We start from the raw sequence: 21,480 nt of genomic DNA on the forward strand, positions 1-21,480 counted from the left end.
TAATTGTGTCTCTTTGTTTTGAATAGTAACAGAACACTGTGGAGAAATGAGTGTGTGCATTGTGTTGCTGGGGTTGTTGTTTGTACTCTTAGTTTAGTTTTCTGCCTTCTTCATGCGTCCTTCTACTTCATCTTCTGTGTTAAGTATTTCCGTTATACTGTTTTCTGTTTTATTTTGGTAACCTTTGGCTGTGTTTATTGTTCAGTTGTACTTTTCCAGTCTTGTTCCCTGACTAGTTCCAGATGTGTTCCCTGGTGTTTCCTATCTGTCTAATTACTTGTGTGTGTTTATAACCTCACCTCTTTTCTTGGCCTTTGTCATCTCCGTCCTCTGTGCTCTACATCAGCTTTTCCTGTTGATCATCACATTTTTATATTTTGGTTTCCCTGCTTTGCAAACATTTAAACTTTCTGTATTCCTTTGGTTTACTGCATTAAGCCTCCTGTTCTGTGTTTGAGTATTAGACATATAGCATTTTCTAGTTAGGTTAGGTGTAGTAGAAAGGGGCTGAGAAGAGTATCTAGCTGTGGTTTGTTGATCTGGTGTGATGGGGCCAAAGTAGTATCAGGTCATACATGCATATTGAAAGGAAGACAATCACATAGTTAAAGGTCAGTGAGAGAAGCTCTGAGAGAGGTCACAGGGTGACGGCAGAAAACAGTGCTCACAGTTCTGTATTAGAGACAAACAGTTAAACAGTAAAATGAGGGCAAATTTCACTTTAATTGTCCTGTTAGACTGAAAAAATGTAAAATATAGATGTTGGGTTTTCTCTGCTTTCTTTGTATTATTGTTGGGTCTTTACCTTGCAGTATGACGCACCTTGAGGCCAATGTTGTTGTGATATAATGCATTATAAGTAAAGTTAAATAGAATTGATATAAAACTACATTGATCCAGTTTCTGTGGCCAAATTAACTTAAAATAATCACATTGATTGAGTGACTGAGCATTGAATTGAAAGATTTCAGTCCCCTGTTCCTTTCTCCTCTGATCTTTCTTTCAGCTTTTTTCTACAACCATGAAAACCTGCTGCTGTCTGTACAGCTCACGTTCTGTTTCTTGTCCTTTCAGTCTGTCAGGTGGAGGTGGAGGAGGGGATGGAGTCTGTTTGTCTGCCATTTAAAACTACAAAAAACCTGCCCAAAGATGTTGTAGTTGCGTGGCAATCTGATGAAATGATGGTCCACGTGTATGAGAACGGCTCTGACAAGCTTGAAGAACAGGACGAGGTTTACAGAGACCGAACTAAGATGAATGAAGACCTGCTGAAAACTGGAGACCTCAGTCTGACCCTGAAACACCCCACAGATGATGACAATGGAGAATACAGCTGTGAAGTCAGCAACAGGGATGACAACCGCACACACAGAATTTGGAGACACAAAATTGTGCTGCTCAAAGTCAAAGGTTTGTGTGTGTGTGTGTGTGTGTGTGTGTGTGTGGTGGGGGGGTTTGAAGGCATTTTTCAGACTTAAATTATGGTTTTAGTGTCTGGGTTACAATTAGGTTATGATTAGGTATTAGGAAGTTTCCTTGTGTGGTCATGCTGGGTTTGTATTGATCGTCTTATCCACATAATAATTTATCCATAGAGTCCTGTTTTTGTTTGTTTGCTTGTTTTTTTAATATAAAATGCAAACAACAAGGTGGGCAGTCCAAGCACTCCTACAATCAATAAAAATTAAATTTAAATAAAATTAAAATTAACTTACAAGATTGCCTACCATTATCAGGTAATCAGACTTTCCAGCACCTCCAAGGACAGGATTTCACCTCCAGAACTTTAGTTTTTTTAGTGTTTTCTGTTTTGTTTGTGTTTATTAGTGATTTTTAGAGCTCATGCAGCTGTTAGTATTCACAGCAAATATCAAACTCATAGTCAAACTAATGGTAAAATGGTAAATGGCCTGCATTTGTATAGCGCTTTTCTAGTCCCTAAGGACCCCAAAGAGCTTCACACTACATTCAGTCATTCACCCATTCACACACACATTCACACACTGGCGATGGCAAGCTACATTGTGATGTGATGGAAGATCTGTTTTACCGGTCAGTACCTTTATTAACCGTATAGTCTTGGCTAATCCTTTTATTAATAAAACTTTAGAAAACATATAAATATAAAAAAGTACAGACCTCTCTACTCTACCTGCACAAAATTACTTAAAAAAAATCCTAAAAACAATATTATAGGGTATCATTACTAGCTCCGATCCTTCTGTCTGTACCTTAATCCTTCACATGTGGAAGATATTTTTGCATTTCCCCAACTCAGCCTCCGCTGACCGCCTGTCATGGTCCTGGGCCATGTTGGCCCAGTATTCTTAGTTTTCATGTATTTTTGTATTTTGTTCCTTATTTAAGCCATGCTTCCTGGGTTGATCTGTTACGTTGTTCCTTATGTGTTTTCCCCTTGTGACTTTTATCCCCTGTGTGCCCCTCTATGTATCTGTGAGCCCTCGTCTCCCCTCGTGTTTCATTCCATGTTTCCCCAGCCTACTATGCCCGTGCTCTCTCTCTCCTCCTGTCTGAACCTCTGTACTTCCTGTTTTACTTTGCCCGTCTCCCATCAGTGTTGTGTTCACTCCTGCCATGTCTCGTGATTATTATCAGTGTCACCTGTGTTCCCCATGTGCTCCCACTCCGCTCGTTAACCCTCGGTGTATTTATGTCTGCGTCTCCCTCAGTTCTGTGTCGCGTTCTCCCTCATGCTGCGTGGATTTCCCTGTGTCTCTCTCCGAGTGTTAGTTTACTTTTCCCGGTTTAGTTTTGTATTTTCCTACGTTCTGCCTCTTCAGCAATAAAGCTGTTTTTTGAGTTCATCCCCTGAGTCTGTGAGTTTTGCGATTGGGTCCTCATCCTGCCTGCCACACAGCCGAGCCATGACACCTCCAGGCTCTCCTAGGTGAATCTAAAAAGCTGCACACATTAGGCTGTTAATATAGATGCTGACAATATAGATGTAGATGCTATAGGTGACATTCCATTACAGTTTGGTCACCCAAAAGTCCTAAAGGCGTATACATATACATATATACAATACCTAAATAATACCTACTATTAGGTGTTAGGTTAGGTATTATCAATCAGCTGAATGAAAAACACTGTGATCCTATGAGCTGCTATCAGGGCTGCTCCATTCTCAGGATTCTCATCTGGATGACTGAAGCAGATTATTGATGAAGTCAGCAAACAGCTTTCAAAATGGCTCTTTTTCCAGGGGAACTCCCTGAAATGTAAATCTCATTGGAATGAAGAAGAAGTCCAAGTTTAAGAAAGTTTGGCTAAGCAGAGGGTGAGGGAGGGTGGAGGGAGAGTAGAGTTGGGTTTGGTGGACAGGTAAAGCTGAGTGTCGTCGGCATAACATTGGAACTGAATATTATATTTACTGAAAATGTGTCCAAGTGGGAGGAGGTAAATAATGAAAAGGAGGGGCCCAAGGACAGATCCCTGAAGCACCCCAATAGAGGCTGTAGAAGCTGAGAAGGAAGTTAGAGACGGTGTCAAAGGCTGCACTCAAATCGAGGAGAATAAGGATGGAGATGAGACAGCTGTCATAAGAAGGTAATTCGTTATTTTTATAAGAGCAGTTTTGGTGCTATGAGAAGGACGAAAACCAGACTGGAACTGTCCGTAAAGGTTATTGTTGGTGTAGATGAACTTGTGAAGCAACCATTTTTTCAATAATTTTTGAGAGAAATGGTAGCTTGGAGACGGGACGAAAGTTATTAAAGGTGTTGGGATCTACATCTGTTTTTTTCAGTATTGATGTGATTGCAGCAACTTTGAAAGAGGCAGGAACAGTTCCAGAGGTGAGTGAAGAATGGATAATGGCAGATATTAGGGGAAGGAGAGAGGGTAGACAGGCCTTGACCAGGACTGTAGGAAGGGAGTCAAGGTGACAGGTATAGGACTTTAAATTCCAGAAGAGATCAGAGATAGCAGTGACAGAGGGAAGTTGGAAGGCAGAAAGGCAACGTAATGGGGGTGGGGTTGAGATGGAGGAGCTACATGGAACATCAGGAGCCAGGTCTTGGTGTATTTTATTTTAAATTTTTTCAGTGAAGAATAGCATTAGAGAATCACGGAAGTTAGACGAGTAGGGACGATCGAGTAGAAAGTCAGGTAGCCTGGGAAAAGAGTTTAATAGTGAGAACAGTGTCTTAGTAGAATCCTCGCTTGAACAGACAATGGTGGAGTAATAGGCAGATTTAGTTTGGCTAATACACTCCTTATAAAACAGAACATGATTATTAAACATTTCCTTATGAATAGTAAGGCCAGTTTCCTTTTGAAGGTGCTCTAGTCGTCTGACTTTAGCTTTCAAAAGTCAGAATTCAGAAGTGTACCAAGGTGCTGAGTTAGAAAAGGATACAGGTCTAGTTTTTAGTAGAGCGAGAGAGTTCAAAATACTACTAAGGCTATGATTATTATAAGATCATCTAGAGTAGACAGGTTGCTGAGAGATAGACAACTAGAAAAAGCAGAAGAAAGGATATCAAGATTTGTTTTCTTGATATTCTAGAAAGAAATGGAGCAGGAGTTCTTGATTATGGAGAAGGTCATTTGGACATTAAAGGAGAGAAGCAGATAATCAAAGATTGGTAGCTCGTCGGCTGTGCAGTTTGAAGGAGTAAGGCCGGAGCAGCAGACTAGGTCCAAAGTATGGCCCTTGGTGTGAACAGGGAAGTTTATGTGTTGTTTAAAACTAAAGCTACCAAGGCAGGATAAAAGGTCTTTGGTAAGCGGATGGCTGGAGTAATCCACATGAGGACTTCAAAGAAGTCCGCTTGAAATTTGCCCGGTAACAAAAAAGGAAAACACTGGCGTCTGCACAACCCCTCGCGCTCACCGTCTGATTACATTTACATCACTGTGACCACGCGGACCCTTAGAAATCAAGTGTTTGTGTCCACTGACATGTTAGAGTGCTTTTATTTTGAAATGCACACAGGAAATGATGTGTTTCCATAAAGAGTGTAGTGCAGTAAATTTAAGAGATCAGGGCCAAAACAGACTGATGGATTATTTTGACACCACTGTTTGATTCTTCTATCAAACAGAAGAAGAAAAGTTCTCTTCAGCAGGTGAGGTCAGAGGTTAAAGGTCAGCGAGTGGAAGCGAAAACACAGCTCAGGTGAATGAAGTAAAGGTCTTCCTCATTGTGATGACCTTTGATCTGCTGCCTGTTATTTTCACTCATTAACGTGTGAAAGCAGCAGCATCTAGCAGCAGCTCTTAAGGTGGACTGTTTCCTTGCACGTTACTTAATGCAGGAGGTGACGATAGCCACGATTTCTGGATGGGAGTGGAAAGGTGTGCAGGTGATCTCCAGGTTATGTGCTGATTGATGAGCAGCCTGTTCTTGGTGATAATGGAAAAACAGATTTGATTGAAGCACAAATGAGTGCAGCCATGATATAGCGAGTTATCTGCTGACAGAAATAGTGGAGTGAAGGATTTGTGCAGCGTTTCTCTGTGAAAACTGCTGATTCAGATCAATGAGAGGAGGATGAAGGAGAAGCAGCATGTTTCTGATAGAAGCATCACTGCTGTGCTACAAACTGGTGCGTTCACTCAGCGCCCTCCTCAAAATTGGTTTTCTGCTCTGGTTAAACTCCTGATGCAACTTCAAGGACTCTGGCTTCATCCACAGCTGCTCCTCCTCCCCTTCATACCAGGAGGTGTTCAGCTTGAACTCTATGTGAGCCTTTCCAGGTGTCATTATCATCTCTGACTCAATTGTAGCATAATTAGCTAATGCACGAGCTGCCTCTATGTGAGTGAAGTTGGCCCCCCCACCTTCTTCAAATCCAACAAAAGTGGTATCAAACGTTTGTGCTACGTTTGTGCTGCAAAAAATTTCGTTTGTGCTACTATCATTTTAAAGATATTAATAAAAATTTCTAGAGGTCATCAGAGGTCAACCAGCCCTGCTAACATTTCAAAATTTTTAATAAAATAACGTCTTGATGCGTGCTTAATCATCCAGGTAAGTAAATCCCAAAAGGTTGATTTTGTTCATCTGGACATTTTCAGTTGGAGAAATGTTTCGTCACTCATCCAGGTGACTTCTTCAGTCTCAGCTGAATGTAATGAAAAAAAATGAAAAAAAAAAAGAATGAAAAAAATGACCCGGGCATTTTGACTAGAGACCGGAAGAATCATAAAGCCTTTGAATGAAAACAAACGCTGTTGTGACAGTGATGTACACTGTGTTGATGGTATATATGTATGAATCTATCAATTGTTTGTTGTAAGATTCAGATAATTATTTTTTAAAAGCGAGACATTTGAAATGAGAATAAGAAAGAAAAGTATTTCTTTGTGCCCCCCTCTCCCTGTTAATGCCCTACCTGCCCCCCTGGCAAAACTTTGCTAGATCCGCACCTGCACAGTTACCAGCTGTCAGCTACATAGAAAAGGATCCTGGTGTTATTTGTCTCTCAGAAACAGTTCATAACTTCAACTCATTCATGTCACCTAAAAGGTAAACCTGTTTCTCCATCACCTGCTCAGCTCTGATGATTCAGTAAGGACATCTCCTGGTTTCATCTTCATGTTTCCCTCTCACCACATATCCAAACCGACATCATGACCAGCAGCTTTACAGCTGTGGCTCCAGCAAACATAAGCTGATACTAGAAATTAATATTAAACACATTCTAACAACAGCTGATCAAGCTTAAACGTGCTGCTGTTGTTTAGCGCGACATCCGCTGGTTTCCTCTTTCTGGCAAAGTGGGCGATAAACAAACAAGAGAGAAAAGACGATCAGCTGATCACTGATCAGTTTCATGATTGAAGTAGAAACAGGAGAGGGAGGGGGAGAATGAAAGAAGAAGAGGCAGCTGTGCAGCATAAACACAGAATAACTCCAGCTTTGTGCCTTTTTCATTGTAGCTGAATTACGGGACAAACTGTTCCTTTTCACCTCAATAAGAAACGCGTAATATTTTCTCTGAATACCAGACGTGACGGTTGACAACTCTAATAACTTATGAATAAAATAAAGTTCAACATCAGTAACATAGCACCCACCCAGCTGTATAGAAACTCCGTCATGCTAGCTAGCACGCAGTACGGAAAAAGTCAGCATAACAAAAATAAACTCCACCTAAACTTGGTTTATATCTGACCCAGAGAGACTGCAGGTCATAACTTCTTACCTGAAGTTCAGTTCACACTTGGACCGGCGGCCGCCTCGGGTCTCTTTTCCTTTGCGTCCCCTTTCCTTCATCCACCTGCTGGCCTCCACCACTTGCTAATGTTACTGAATCTGTGGAAGCTCCGCGATAGCCACCACACGAAGTAACGAGTAACGAGCCTATCTAAATCCCAGTAACGACTAACGCGTTCCTGATTTTGGCATAATAACTAATTACCGTGCTCGTTACCACAATAATAACATAGTTACTGTAACGCGTTACTTAATAACGCGTTAGTCCCAACACTGGTTGTTACTGACCTTGGTTTTAAGTTGGACAGTGATTTTAAATTGGACAACCAAATCAGAGCAGTGGTGAAGTCCAGTTTTTATCATTTAAGGCGACTGGCAAGAGTAAAATATTTTCTTTCGAGGCAGCACCTTGAAACAGTGATCCATGCTTTTATTTCTTCCCGCCTGGACTGTAACTCACTTTATGTGGGGGTCAGTCAGTCGTTGCTCTCACATCTGCAGCTGGTTCAAAATGCGGCTGCACGACTCCTAACAGGAACTCGAAAAAGAGAGCATATAACCCCCGTGCTGGCCTCTGCACTGGCTGCCTGTGTCTTTTAGAGTTAATTTTAAAATTCTTATGTTTGTTTTTAAATGCCTTCACAGTCTTGCCCCGCCTTACCTCTCTGAGCTTCTTCATCCCCATACACCCTGTCGGTCTCTCAGGTCAGCTGACCAGCTGCTCCTGGAGGTACCGAGATCCAGGAGGAAGCTCAGAGGGGGCGGGGCCTTCTCTATTGTGGCTCCAAAATTATGGAATAATTTGCCCATGCATGTTAGAGAGGCCCCTTCACTGTCCACTCTGTCTTAAAACCCACTTTTATTCCTTGGCTTTTAACCTCAGTGAGACTTAGTTTCTCTTTTAATTGAAGTAGTTATTTAATTAATGATTTCACTCTTCTTTTATTTGTTTTTTATTTATATCTCATGTAATTTTATTTTACAGTTCCAATGTACAGCACTTTGTGTCAGCTGTGGTTGTTTTAAAGTGCTTTATAAATAAAGTTGATGATGATGATGATGAACAGTCTGTTCACTGCTTTCTTCCTGTCAGTCTTCATCTTTCTGCTGCGTCTCCTCTTCACACTGACCACTTTCTATCTAACAGTGAGCTCCCAGTGAAGCAGCAGCATTCAGCCTGTTAGAGTCAACACAAATGTCTCCATCCAAGCTCATGTTGTGCTTTGTTGTCCTCTCAGTCCCCCAGGTGGAGGTGGAGTCAGGGGTGGAGTTTGTCCAGCTGCCCTGCCACACCACACTTCACCTGCCCGAAGATGCCAAAGTGGAGTGGATGGACAATTACACAGATGTTGAGATCAACTGCAGGAAGGTCCACGTGTATGAGAACGGCTCTGACCAGCCTGAAGAACAGCACCAGGTTTACAGAGACCGAACGAAGATGAATGAAGACCTGCTGAAAACTGGAGACCTCAGTCTGACCCTGAAACACCCCACAGATGGAGACAACAGGACCTACACCTGCACCGTCTACAGCAGGGAGGGAAACATCCTGCGGAAGAGACAAGTGGAGCTGAAAGTCGGAGGTCAGTGCTGTAGATACAGGTCAAAGTTTAGAGTTATTTGCAGCTCCACTCTTGTTTTTGCTCTAATAATTATTTCTCTCCATGAGCTGTTTCTCTGCCTGAAGGAGGCGCCACTCCATCGCTTCATTTAGTGCAGAACAAGAGTCACATGATGCTGCTCTGAACACCAATCACACTTTGTACAGCTCATGTTGTGTTTGTTGTCCTCTCAGTGTGTCAGGTGGAGGTGGAGGAGGGGGCGGAGTCTGTCCAGCTGCCCTTCAAAACCACAAAAAACCTGCCTGAAGATGCTGAAGTGGAGTGGAGAGACAGTTCAAACAAGAAGGTCCACGTATATGAATACGGCTCTGACCGTCCAACAAAACAGAACCCGTTTTACAGAAGCCGAACAAAGAGGAATGAAGACCTGCTGAAAACTGGAGACCTCAGTCTGACCCTGAAACACCCCACAGATGGTGACAACCACACCTACACCTGCACCGTCTACAGCAGGGAGGGAAACATCCTGCTGAAGAAACAAGTGAAGCTGAAAGTCAGAGGTCAGTGGTGTAGACACGGGTCAAATGTCAGAGGTCATGTAGGAGTTTATTCTCTAAAAGCTTTTAGTTTGAATCTATTTTCTATAATCTAGTTTATTTAAAGTATTTAAAGGATATAAATTCTTTGATGTTTTAATGAATAATCCAAAAATGCCAGGCGGTGCAACTGTGTTTTTAAATGAACAGACTAAGAAAACCATTACAAATGTAGTTGAAATGATCCTAACTTCAAAATAAAATCCTCTGGCATGATTTGAGTTTGGATCAAATCAATAGTTTTGTTAGTTTAGTCCAAATCAGTGTAAATGTATAAATATCAATAGTTTTAAAGCTGCTGAGATCATTCAAACACTTTGATCCAGTCATTTGGATGTTGTCACATGTCAGGGTTGAGCAGCCATAAATATCAGGCTTTTATTGTGAAAATGCTGCGTGTGATGATCCAGAGGAGCCCATGGGGTGTTTGTGGCTGGATGCAAAGGTTTGTAGCTCTCCTTGTAAAGAGAAACAACTTGAAGCTACAGAGGAGCGTCTGCAGAAGAAGACAGGGGAAAGAGGAAGAAGCTGAGGCCGCTGGAGAAAAGACTTAGCCCAGGTGACAGTTGGGCTGTGTGGATCTGCAGTCATCAGTGCAGAGCAGAGCTTCCTAAAGTGTGGGGCCCACCCCCTAGGGGGGGCGAAGAGCCATTGCGGGGGGGATGCAGTGTGAAAAGGAAAAAAAAGAACGCTTGGACACTGCTAGCATAATCAGAATCAGAATCAGAAAGGTGTTCATTGCCAAATGTTGAGCAGGTTTACAACATTAGGAAATTGCTGCGGTGCTTCAGTGCAAACATAGTGTCATAAATAGCACTTAAATAGACATAAAAAATAAAAGTAGGGATAAGAATTAAAAGTGCTACGTAGAAAGATATGTGCATGAGTGCAGGTGGTGATCAGTGCCAAACATGGAATGATGCAGTGACACAGCGTAGGGTCATGTGTTAGTGGCGGGGACAGTCATGTGGTTATTGTTCATGTGTCCGACAGCAGAGGGGAAGAAACTGTTCTTATGGCGAGAGGTTCTGGTGCGAATGGACCGGAGCCTCCTGCCTGAGGGGAGCAGGTCAAACAGACTGTGTCCAGGGTGAGAAGGGTCAGCTGAGATCTGAGCTGCACGCCCCAGTGTCCTGGAGGTGTACAGGTCCTGCAGAGATGGGAGTCTGCAGCCAATCACCTTCTCAGCGGAGCGCACAACACGCTGCAGTCTCTGTTTGTCCCTGATAGTGGCTCCAGCGTACCACACGGTGATGGAGGAGGTGAGGATGGACTCGATGATTGCAGTGTAGAATTGCATCATCGTCCGTGTTGGCAGGTTGAATTTCTTCAGCTGCCTCAGGAAGTACATCCTCTGCTGGGCTTTCTTGATGATGGAGGTGATGGTGGGCTCCCACTTCAGGTCCTGGGTGATGGTGGTACCCAGGAAGCGGAATGAGTCCACAGAGGTGATGGGGGTGTCAGTCAGGATGATGGGGGGGAGTGGGGCTGTGTGCTTCCTGAAGTCCACAATAATCTCCACTGTCTTCTGGGCATTCAGCACCAGGTTGTTGTGGCTGCACCAGGACACCAGACGTTCAACCTCCCTCCTGTAGGCAGACTCATCCCCATCCGAGATGAGTCCAATAACGGTGGTGTCATCTGCGAACTTGATTAGCTTGACAGACTGGTGGGTGGAGGTGCAGCAGTTGGTGTACAGGGAGAAGAGCAGAGGAGAAAGAACACAGCCCTGAGGGGAGCCGGTGCTGATGGTCCGGGAGTCCGAGACATTCTTTCCCAGCCTCACATGCTGCTTCCTGTCCGTCAGGAAGTCAGTGATCCACCGGCAGATGGGATCAGGCACATTCATCTGGGAAAGCTTGCCTCGGAGATGGTCTGGAAGGATGGTGTTGAAGGCAGAGCTGAAGTCCACAAACAGGATCCTGGCGTAGGTTCCTGGGGAGTCCAGATGCTGCAGGATGAAGTGTAGGGCCATGTTGATGGCGTCGTCTACAGACCTGTTGGCTCTATATGCAAACTGCAGGGGGTCCAGGAGGGGGGCCGTGAGGGTCTTGAGATGGGAGAGAACTAGGCGCTCAAATGACTTCATGACCACAGATGTCAGAGCCACGGGTCTGTAGTCATTTAGTCCAGTGATCCTAGGTTTCTTGGGGACAGGGATTATGGTAGAGGACTTGAAGCAGGCAGGCACATGACATGCCTGCAGTGAGGAGTTGAAAATGCCAGAAAACACTGGGGCCAGCTCGTTTGCACAGTGTCTGAGGGTGGCAGGAGACACGCCGTCTGGGCCGGGAGCTTTCCGAGCATTCAGACTCCTAAACTGCTTCCTCACATCTGCTTCATGAATATGAAGAGTTGTGGTGGGAGGAGGTGGTGTGGAATCCTCTTTTGTGTGGGGTGAGGAGGGGGTGTTGTAGGTGAAGTGTTTGAAGGTGGTGATGGCTCTATGGAGGGGGGAGAGGTGGGGGAATGAGTGTCCAAAGTGCCTCTATTGTTGGGGCCGTTGGAGGTGTGAAGGCTGCCTGATGGCTCGTCAAAACGGCAGTATGAATGAACAGGTTTTTGACGGGGTGCCCACACAAACGCAAAGCAGGAGATGAAGCATCGCTGAATGTGTTTCCAAACCAACTTCCTTCCAAGCCAAACACTAGAAAATATGATGAAGCATATCTTCCCTTTGGCTTCACCTGCACAAGTGCCGAGGTAGGTCTCCCTGCAGGATTGGTTTTCCCTGCGTCAGGAGCACACGCTGGGCTCTCCAAATAACGGACAAACAGGATCCCACATTCTTGATTTTTAGTTCACAAACACTTGTTGTAATGACTAACTACTCCTGACATTTTGAAGATGTTTGCTCTTTATACAGTTAAGTTACAGTGGTATACAAATAATATCAGGCTGATCCTGCCATGATTTGTTCCTCCGGTTTAAATCACGGAATAAAAGTTCAGTTCAATTTTATTTATATAGCGCCAAATCACAACAAAAGTCGCCTCAAGGCGCTTTATATTGTACAGTAGATACAGAAGAAAAACCCAACAATCATATGACCCCCTATGAGCAAGCACTTTGGCGACAGTGGGAAGGAAAAACTCTTTAACAGACTTCTCCGGTTTCTTCTTAACACTTGTCCATTCTCTGTCTGAACAGCAAACGATCTGGGCCCTACTTCGCTGAGAACTGTTGCTTTTTTGTCCCAGAAATCTGGACCTGCAATCCTCACAACATCTCTTTCCTGAAGCGGTTCCAGACGCCTTGCAGTTTTGTCGTAGTTCCTTTTCTGTCTGTGCTTGAGTTTCATTCTTTTGTCGGTCAGCTTGTTGTCATGTGCATTGTCATTTTCCTTGGAAATGTGTGGAAGTGTGGTGCGGAGCTTGCGATGCATGAGTAGCTCAGCAGGTGATGCCCCACACTCCAGTGATGAAGCTCTGTAGCTTAGCAGAGCCAGGTAAGGGTCGGTCTTACTGTCTCTTGCTTTTTTTAACAATCTCTTTACTATTTGGACTCCTTTTTCTGCCTGTCCATTCGCTTGGGGATATAAGGGACTAGAGGTGATATGTTGAAATCCATATTGTTTTGCAAAGTCACTAAATTCCCTACAGTCATATTGTGGACCATTGTCGCTGATGACACACTGTGGAATTCCATGTCTGGCAAAAAAACCCTTCATGTGTGTGATGACTGACTGTGCTGATGTACTGGAAAGCTGTGCCACTTCTGGATAATTAGAATAGTAGTCAATCACCAAAACATAGTCCTTGCCATCCAGATGAAATAAATCCGTGCCTACCTTTTGCCATGGTGCAGTGGGTAGATCTGCTGCCAGCATTGGCTCTTTTGTTTGTTTGTAGTGATGTTTGAGACATGTTTCACATTTCTGTATCATCTCCTCAATATCCCTGTTGATGCCTGGCCAGTAAACTGCTTCTCTCGCTCTCCTTTTACATTTCTCCACTCCAAGATGTCCTTCATGGATATGCTGAAGCATGTCCTTCCGCATGGATTGAGGAATGACAATCTGGTTTTGTCTCAGCACCAGCCCATTAGCCATGCATGAATCAGCTCGCACAGAGTAGAACCCTGGACAGACTCCTTTTGACCACCCATTCTGTATGAGGTGGGATACTTTCTGCAGCACTGGATCTTTTGTCGTCTCCTGCACAATTTGCTGCAACATGACATCTGATGCTGGGAGTGAGGCAATTACCATGTTTACATGTGTTTCAGCCTCCTCGGCTGTAGTGCTGACTAACCTGTCACCACTTGGTGCTGGCGCTCGGGATAAAGCATCCGCGAGTACGATATATTTCCCAGGCGTGTAGATCAGCTCAAAATCATAGCGCTGCAACACCATCATCATGCGCTGAATTCTGGGTGACATGTCGTTGAGGTTCTTTTTTCTGATCGAGATGAGAGGTTTGTGATCAGTCTCTGCTGTAAAGGTCGGTAATCCATATACATAGCTGTGTAATTTTCCACACCCAAACACTAAGCCCAAAGTCTCTTTTTCAATTTGAGCATAGCGTTGTTCAGTTTCTGTCATAGATCTGGACGCATATGCTACAGGTTGCCACTTGTCTTTGTTCCTTTGGAGCAGAACTGCTCCCAAGCCATCTTTTGAGGCATCTGTTGAAATTTTTGTTGGCTTTGATGGATCAAAGAATGTCAAGACCGGCTCTGTAGTTACAGTTTCCTTCAATTTTTTCCATTCTTTCTCATGCCGGGCCGTCCACTCGAACACTGTGTTGTGCTGTAGCAGCTCCCTTAGGCATGCTGTCTTGGAGGTAAGATTAGGAATGAACTTACCCAGAAAGTTGATCATCCCCATTGCTCGCAAGACACCTTTTTTGTCAGTGGGTGCTGGCATATCCAATATGGCTTGTACCTTTGACTGATCAGGTTCCACGCCTTCACTTGTAACCTTATCTCCCAGGAAGGTCATCTCTGAAACACCAAAGAGGCACTTGTCTCTATTCAGTTTAAGTCCATTCTTGTTAACTCTCCACAAAAGTTTCTCCAGCCTTTCATCATGTTGTTGCCTTATATTTCCCCAGACTACGAGGTCATCTATGTAGACTCTGGTGCCTTCCAGCCCTTCGATCAGGGACTCCATTGCCCTGTGGAAGATCTCTGGTGCTGATTTAATTCCAAATGGGAGCCTCAAGAAACAGTAACACCCAAATGGCGTGTTAAAGGTAGTGTACCTGCTGCTTTCTGGGTCTAGCCTCAGCTGCCAAAATCCATGTGATGCATCCAGTTTGCTAAAAAACTTAGCTCCTGCCATTTCACTCATTATTTCCTCTCTCTTAGGGATCTGATAATGCTCTCTTTTAATGTTTTCATTTAGATCTTTGGGATTAAGGCAGACTCTTAAGGCACCTGTATTCTTTTTCTTGACACAAGTGATAGAGTTCACCCAGTCTGTGGGCTCTTCCACTCGTTCAATGACACCCATTTGAGTCATTCTTTCAAGCTGTTTTTTCAAACTTGTCCGTAATGGAGCAGGCACTCTCCTTGGGGCATGCACCACAGGCACGGCATCAACCTTGAGCTGGATTTTGTAGGTGTAAGGCAATGTTCCATGTCCTTTGAAGACTGAAGGAAATTTACTGATAATGTCTGAACTTCCTTCATGCCCTTGGTGCCTTTGGTCTTTTGCCTTGTTTGGCTTCTTTCATGGTGTCAGTATTAATCTGATAGATCCTCTTTACTAGTCCCAAATCCTCAGATGTTTTATCTCCTAAAAGTGACTCATGTCCATCAGGCACGATGGTGAACAAAATGTTATGCTGTTTGCCTTTTGCTGTCACTTTAAGTCTGCATCCTCCTTTTGTTTGTATTGGCTGGTTATTGTAGGCCCTCAGCGGCGTGACTTTCTCTGTAAATCTTCTAGGCTTCTCAGTCAGTGCCTTGAAATCCTTCTCGTTGATCAAGTTAGCTTTGGCCCCTGTGTCAATTTTAAATGTTACCAATGTCCCATTGACTAACAGTGGAGCAGTCCATTTATCATCTGTGACTGAACTAACACTTTGGCCAGTGTTATGTCTTGAAGACTGTGCATTGACATCTTCTTCATGTGACACCATCTTAATGAAAAATGTTTCACTTAGATCATCACTGTCATCTGTGTCTTCCTGCACAGTGTGTACTTTTTGTCCCTTGTTTTTGGAGAGACACATTTTTGCATAATGGTTTTGTCCTTTACATTTTGCACATTTTTTTTTCCATATGCGGGACATTGTTTTGGTCTGTGTTTCTCTCCACATCTCTTGCAAGTGAACATTTCATTGTCACACGTTTTGTTTTTGTTGTCGTTGTTTTTGAATTTACTCCATGGCTTTCTTTTAATCGACACTGCGTTCACTGCCTCATTTTCTTGTTGCGCTGCTCCTTGAACAGGCTCTCTAAACGTCAGTACATGTTGTCGTGCTAGCTCACTGGCTTGACTTATCTTTATAGCACTTTCCAGCGTTAATTCTGTTTCTCTCAACAGTTTCTCTCGGAGCTTCTTCTCATTAGTTCCAAACACTATTTGATCTCGTATCATAGAGTCTCTGAGATCACCAAAATTGCAGGACTGAGCTTTGATCTTGAGGTCTGTGAGAAAAGTATCAAATGACTCACCCTGATGCTGTAAGCGTGAGCGAAAGACGTATCTTTCGTATGTTTCATTTTTCTTTGACAGACAGTGCTCGTCAAATTTCTTCATGACTTCATCAAAGTTATCTTTGTCCTCGGGCTGAGCAAACACAAAAGTGTTGAAGACCTCTATTGCTTCTGTGCTGGCGATGGTGAGCAGCATGGCTATTTTCCTTTCATCTGCCCGTCGATCCACTCCGACAGCTGCAATATACAGTTTGAACTGCTGTTTGAAAGTCCTCCAACTTGCATCCACGTTTCCAGTCAGTTTCAACGGACTTGGCGGTTTTATTGCATCCATCTTGTCGCGTTGCTTCTTATTCTTAACCCGTCTCCTGGTACCATGTAATGTTCTTATTCCTCTATGAATAAAACATCAAGAATTGTTCCTGGTGCTAGCTTCAGCTAGCTGTTTATTGTTCTTACTTCAACAATCACTTCTTCTTCTATACTGTATATCTTATTGATTACAGAGCGCCCCCTGAGGGTAGCTTCAACAATAGCAACTATCATTACAAATACGTCATTTTTCTTAACATAATTGGTGATATAGGTTACAAGCAAGTCTGGCACTGAAATTGTCGCGCTATGCTCCTTTGTTTATTGTGCATAAATAGTGAATTGTCCTGACACAATATTGCGTTTCGCTTCTGTTATTATGGTACATTGACAAAAACATATACTTTTATTCACAGGGTAAAACAGTTTTTTTGTATCTTCAATTGCCCAGTACGATTACAGCATACAATATTATTGTCACTGCTACATTTCTGTAATGCTACCAGAAATTATTTCCACTACTAATTAATTACCGTTGAGCTTAAAGGTCCTATTAATAAACGGTTAACGAATGTGTATTTATGACCACGATTTGTGAGACTGGTAAACTTATGATATGTACGATGGTCTTTACTTTCTACACGGTGCATTTCAAGGTCCTGTACCCATCCGTCGGTAAACTGTACCTGGGCTTGTTGCAGTGACCTGAAGTTACTAAACTTCATGAGTGTATGCACTCACTCCAAGAAGCGTATAATTATAAATCTGAGCGTGGTGAAAGTTGGGCAGCACGCTAATGTCTTTTGTCCACTCTGTGTGCTCGTAAGGGTCTGACCCTTTCCTCGTATCTTTTCTTTGACTTTTCATCAAGTCTGTCTTTGTACGGACCGGCATTGTTCTCCTTCGTTTTGTACATACCTTTTTGGGGGGCAAAGAATAAGCAAGAATTTATTGGAACCGAAGAATGAACGTTTTGCAGTGCTGCAAATGCTTGCATTTGATGCGGTACTTGGATTGTTTTGCCACGAGTTCCCGGCATGCAATGCGCGAAAGTCACGTGGTCTGTCAATCTCTATATGTAAGCCTGTAAAACCTGAAGATAGTCAGATTTACAGTGTTGTGGAAGTTTTCCATTTAAATAAAGCCTGCAGACGAGCGGTGAGCGGTAGCAAACATTCTTTAATCAAAACACAAAGAACAGAAAAACCAAGCTTGTGGAGCCCCTGCATGATCGCATTGCAGACGGTCAGCAGAGTCTCTCTGAGCCTAGCATGGCTCTCAGTTAAATACCTTCTCCAGGAACAAAAGGTAGTACACAGCTGTTTCACACTCCCTTGCTACCTCCCAGAGTCCTCGAAGAGACAAAAGACTCTTCATGTGGAGCTGTCCCCCAACTTCCTTACTAGACCCCCACCATTTGTCTTACTGTATGAGTGTGAGACATGTTAAAATCCAGTGGCACCAAGGCATTATACGGTAAAATAATGGGATTAATATATAAATAAAAGAAATTCCTATACAACAGTAACAGTATTTCGCCTCTATCTGCCATTCTGCAATTCATCTCATGTAAACAATAACGTGGCGCACAGCGTGACGTGAAGAAGGCACATACCTTTGACATTGCGTGACGAACTCTGTATTCCTCGTCCACACGTAAACGCAAAAAAGAAGCTTTAAAAAATCTTTTCAGTTTTCGGTGATTCGATACGCCATTTACGTGTGGACGAAAGGTCCAAACGCATAGAAACAGCTGCGTTTTCAAAAATACCGTGTAGGTGTGGACATAGTGTAAAAGAGTTAGTAGTTTATTTTATTACTACCTGTAATTTATTGCAGATTACTTGTATTTGCTTAATTGTTTACTGAATGTTTGAGGTGTGAAATAAACCGCGATGGAGTTTGAAAACAAAATATGAGTGTGTATAGTTGGAGGATGTGTTTGTGCGCATGTGGGGGGCGCAAGATTTTTCTTGTTAAACAAAGGGGGGCCTAGCAAAAAAAGTTTGGGAACCACTGGTGTAGAGGATGAAGAGCAGGGGGGGAGCACACAGCCCTGGGGGGAGACAGTGGAAGTGGAACTGAGACCGGAAAGAGAATGGTTCACCCGAACTTTCTGAGTCCTGTTCGTCAAATAGTCCAATATCCACAAGATTAGCTGATCATCCAGGTGAAATCGGGAGGAAAGATTAGTGGCCAGGATCTGAGGCTGCAGAGTGTTGAACGCTGATGAGAAATCAGAGGAGTCAGGGAGTTCCAGATGTTTGTAGATGGAGTTCAAGAGGAAGATTTTTGCATCATTGACACCTCTGCGTGCACGATAAGCTAACTGGAGTGGGTCCATCAGGGGTCAGTTGCTCTTACGATGTGCTGTTTTATGATCTTCTCCATGGTCTTCATCACCAGAGAGCTGAGGGCCACAGGACGAAGATCATTCAGAGACTTTGGGTTGTTTCTTTTGGGGATGGGGGTGACTGTGGAGTGTTTCCACAGCTGGGGACGGTGTGACTGTCAACTGAGCGTTGAAATGGAGTCTGGAACACACTTCCTAGTTGCCCTGCACAGTGCCTCAGAACTCGACTGCTGATGTTGTCAGGGCCGGGTGAGCTCCTCTCCCTGGTCCTCCTGAGGGCTCTCACCACGTCCTCAGTCCTGAAGGTGAGTGCAGAGCTGCCAGGTTCGAGTGAGGATCTGGACTCCTCAAGCTGGGCCATGTTGTCCGTCTCACACCTGGTGTAGAAAGTGTTGAGGTCGTCAGGGAGGGAGGAGCGGTTGCTGCCCTCCACCTGGATGGTTCTGGGGGTGGTGAACAGTATTCACAGAGGCCATGGTTTTGAGGCCCTGCCAGGCTGAGTGGCGATCACCTGTGGTGAATTTTTTTCAACTGTGTTTTTATACTCCAGTTTAGCAGTTTTTATGGCCCTCTTGCCCTCCCTGTTGATCTCCTTTTTGTCCAGTGCAGAGCTGGTAAAGAAAATCCTCTTTTTTTTATTAAGGATTTCCTTGAGTTCCTTGGTGATCCAGGATTTGTTGTTGGGGTAGATGGAGACTGTTTTTGAGGAGATAATGTTGTCAACACAGAAGGAGATGTATGATGTCACTGTTGACTTGTTCGTCGATGTCATCAGAGGGAGAAAGAAGGCTGTCCCAGTCAGTGGCTCTGAAACATCCTTGTAGGGTGAGGATACTTTCCTCTGTCCACTGCTAGATGTTGATGACCTTTTTAATCCTCTTGATGACTGGGGTGTAAGCAGGGGCCAGCAGGATGGTGTGGTGGTCTGCTGAGAGAGAGGAGGGAGGGGTAGGGCTTTAAGTGCATCTGGTACAGAGCCATAGCTTTTATCCAGAGTCTTCCCCTGATGTGTGCTGCATGTAACATACTGTTGGTATCCTTTAAGCGACTTGTCACGGGAAGAGCGGTTGAATTTAGTGCAGAACAAGAGTCACATGATGCTGCTCTGAACACCAATCACACTCTGTACAGCTCATGTTGTGTTTGTTGTCCTCTCAGTCTGTCAGGTGGAGGTGGAGGAGGGGGCGGAGTCTGTCCAGCTGCCCTTCAACACCACAGAAAACCTTCCTGAAGATGCTGAAGTGGAGTGGAGAGACAGTTCAAACAATAAGGTCCACGTGTATCAGAACGGCTCTGACCGTCCAACAAAACAGAACAAGGATTACAGAGGCCGAACAAAGATGAATGAAGACCTGCTGAAAACTGGAGACCTCAGTCTGACCCTGAAACAGCCCACAGATGGAGACAGTGGGAGATACATCTGTGAAGTCTCAAAGAACGGACGGATACGATATAAAACAGTACAGCTCAAAGGTTTGTTTGATTATTTCTGTGTGTGTATATGTGTGCGCGTGTGTGTGTCTGACTGTCTTGTGTCTTCTCTACAGTTCAGGTCCAGGATCAAACAGGGGACATCAGGACTCCTCTGATGGCTGTTCAATCAGTTTGATCTGTGTGTTCTTTGATTATTGATCAGTGATGTCAGAGTGGAGTCAGTGTGATGTTGTTGTTGTGTGTTTGAGACTTTTAGTGTCCATGAAGGTCTCTGCTGCCGTAGATCCTCTGAACTGTGACAGAGGTCTCACTCTGGAGGAAACTCTCAGCACTTTCCAGCAGCTCCTCCATCATGGAGGACGTTCCCTCACTGTAACAGGTGGAGGAGAGAGGAGAGGAAGCACAGGTGGATCCTCTGAGGAAGAGGAGCGTTCCTACAAACCACATGATCACATGACCAAAGGGGCGTGGCCTTCAGTGGTAGTAATAAAGGAACAGTCCACATGTTCCACTTTGAAGGCTCATCTCCAACAAAGCAGACCTGTGATCACTTTGACTCAGGATGATGGATCGTTTGGATTTGTCTTTGTTTCTTTCGATTGTCTTGTGTGTCTGTGTGTTTAAAAATGGGTAAAGTACTAAAACAGAGCTTTTCCCCGTTTTCTAATAGTAAATTGCCTTTACTTTTACTTGACTCCCGATCTAGAACTTTGTAGAATTGTGTAGGCGAGTGGAAGATGGGGCGTACTGGCTGTGCAGAAATTAAGGCCGAGGTGGGAAATAAATTGTTCAGTTTTTATATCTTCCTGGTTAGAAAAAAATAAGCCAACATGGAAGTGCCATGAACTTGCATTGTAACGTAAGGCCAACAGATATCGATAGCTGTGACTGCAAAGCCTTCCAGTCTGTAGAAGCTTACACTACGTTTCAGGAGCAGGATTATCTGTCATATTTTCCCCTCGTTCATTGGCTAAGAAGTTTGCAGTCACACATCTCTATGCAATGAGTGAGCAGTTTCAGTCAGATCCACCCCTCTTCATCACAAATGTTGTTTTGCAAACAAAATAGAAATAGAGCAAACGTTAGTTTTAAGACTAAAGAATGAGTTTTCATAAACGAGCAACATATGTTTGGTGTATAAAAGAGTGCAACAGCATCACCTATACACTGTAGGCCTACCAGCAATATAGACACAATACACCAAATGTTTTTGAGTATTTCCCTGTAACCTTACCTTCTGTACATCTCATTTCCCGTTATTTGTTTTAAGTCTTTGCAGCTCAGAGGGGAGTGATTGCCATGATGTTATTGGGCAAAGCACAAATGTGAAAGGGAGCAAATATGAACTGTTTAATAAATGAAAATAATAAATGGTGCACAAAGCAAAAAGCAAAATGTTCATTAACTATCCTGTCAGAGCCCATCATCCCGTGT

At 43.8% G+C, this 21,480-nt stretch overlaps 1 protein-coding gene across 1 annotated transcript in view; it reads left to right on the forward strand.

The window, feature by feature from the left end:
- LOC147333647 (uncharacterized) overlaps positions 1 to 20,221 on the forward strand; it is a 36,898-nt gene extending 16,677 nt beyond the window's left edge. Inside the window, exons 8-12 of the mRNA XM_086285818.1 lie at positions 1,075 to 1,410; positions 8,422 to 8,766; positions 8,979 to 9,305; positions 19,771 to 20,085; positions 20,160 to 20,221. Of these exons, the coding sequence (XP_086141944.1) occupies positions 1,075 to 1,410; positions 8,422 to 8,766; positions 8,979 to 9,305; positions 19,771 to 20,085; positions 20,160 to 20,221 (1,385 nt within the window). The remainder of the gene's footprint in view (positions 1 to 1,074; positions 1,411 to 8,421; positions 8,767 to 8,978; positions 9,306 to 19,770; positions 20,086 to 20,159) is intronic.
- Positions 20,222 to 21,480: the final 1,259 nt, after the last annotated feature.

This window comes from Aulonocara sp. 'chitande type north' Nkhata Bay, linkage group LG3, assembly GCF_057382095.1.
Source record: "Aulonocara sp. 'chitande type north' Nkhata Bay isolate Kocher_YH1m ecotype deep benthic linkage group LG3, A_spYH_male_GT1.1, whole genome shotgun sequence".
Taxonomy (NCBI): domain Eukaryota; kingdom Metazoa; phylum Chordata; class Actinopteri; order Cichliformes; family Cichlidae; genus Aulonocara; species Aulonocara sp. 'chitande type north' Nkhata Bay.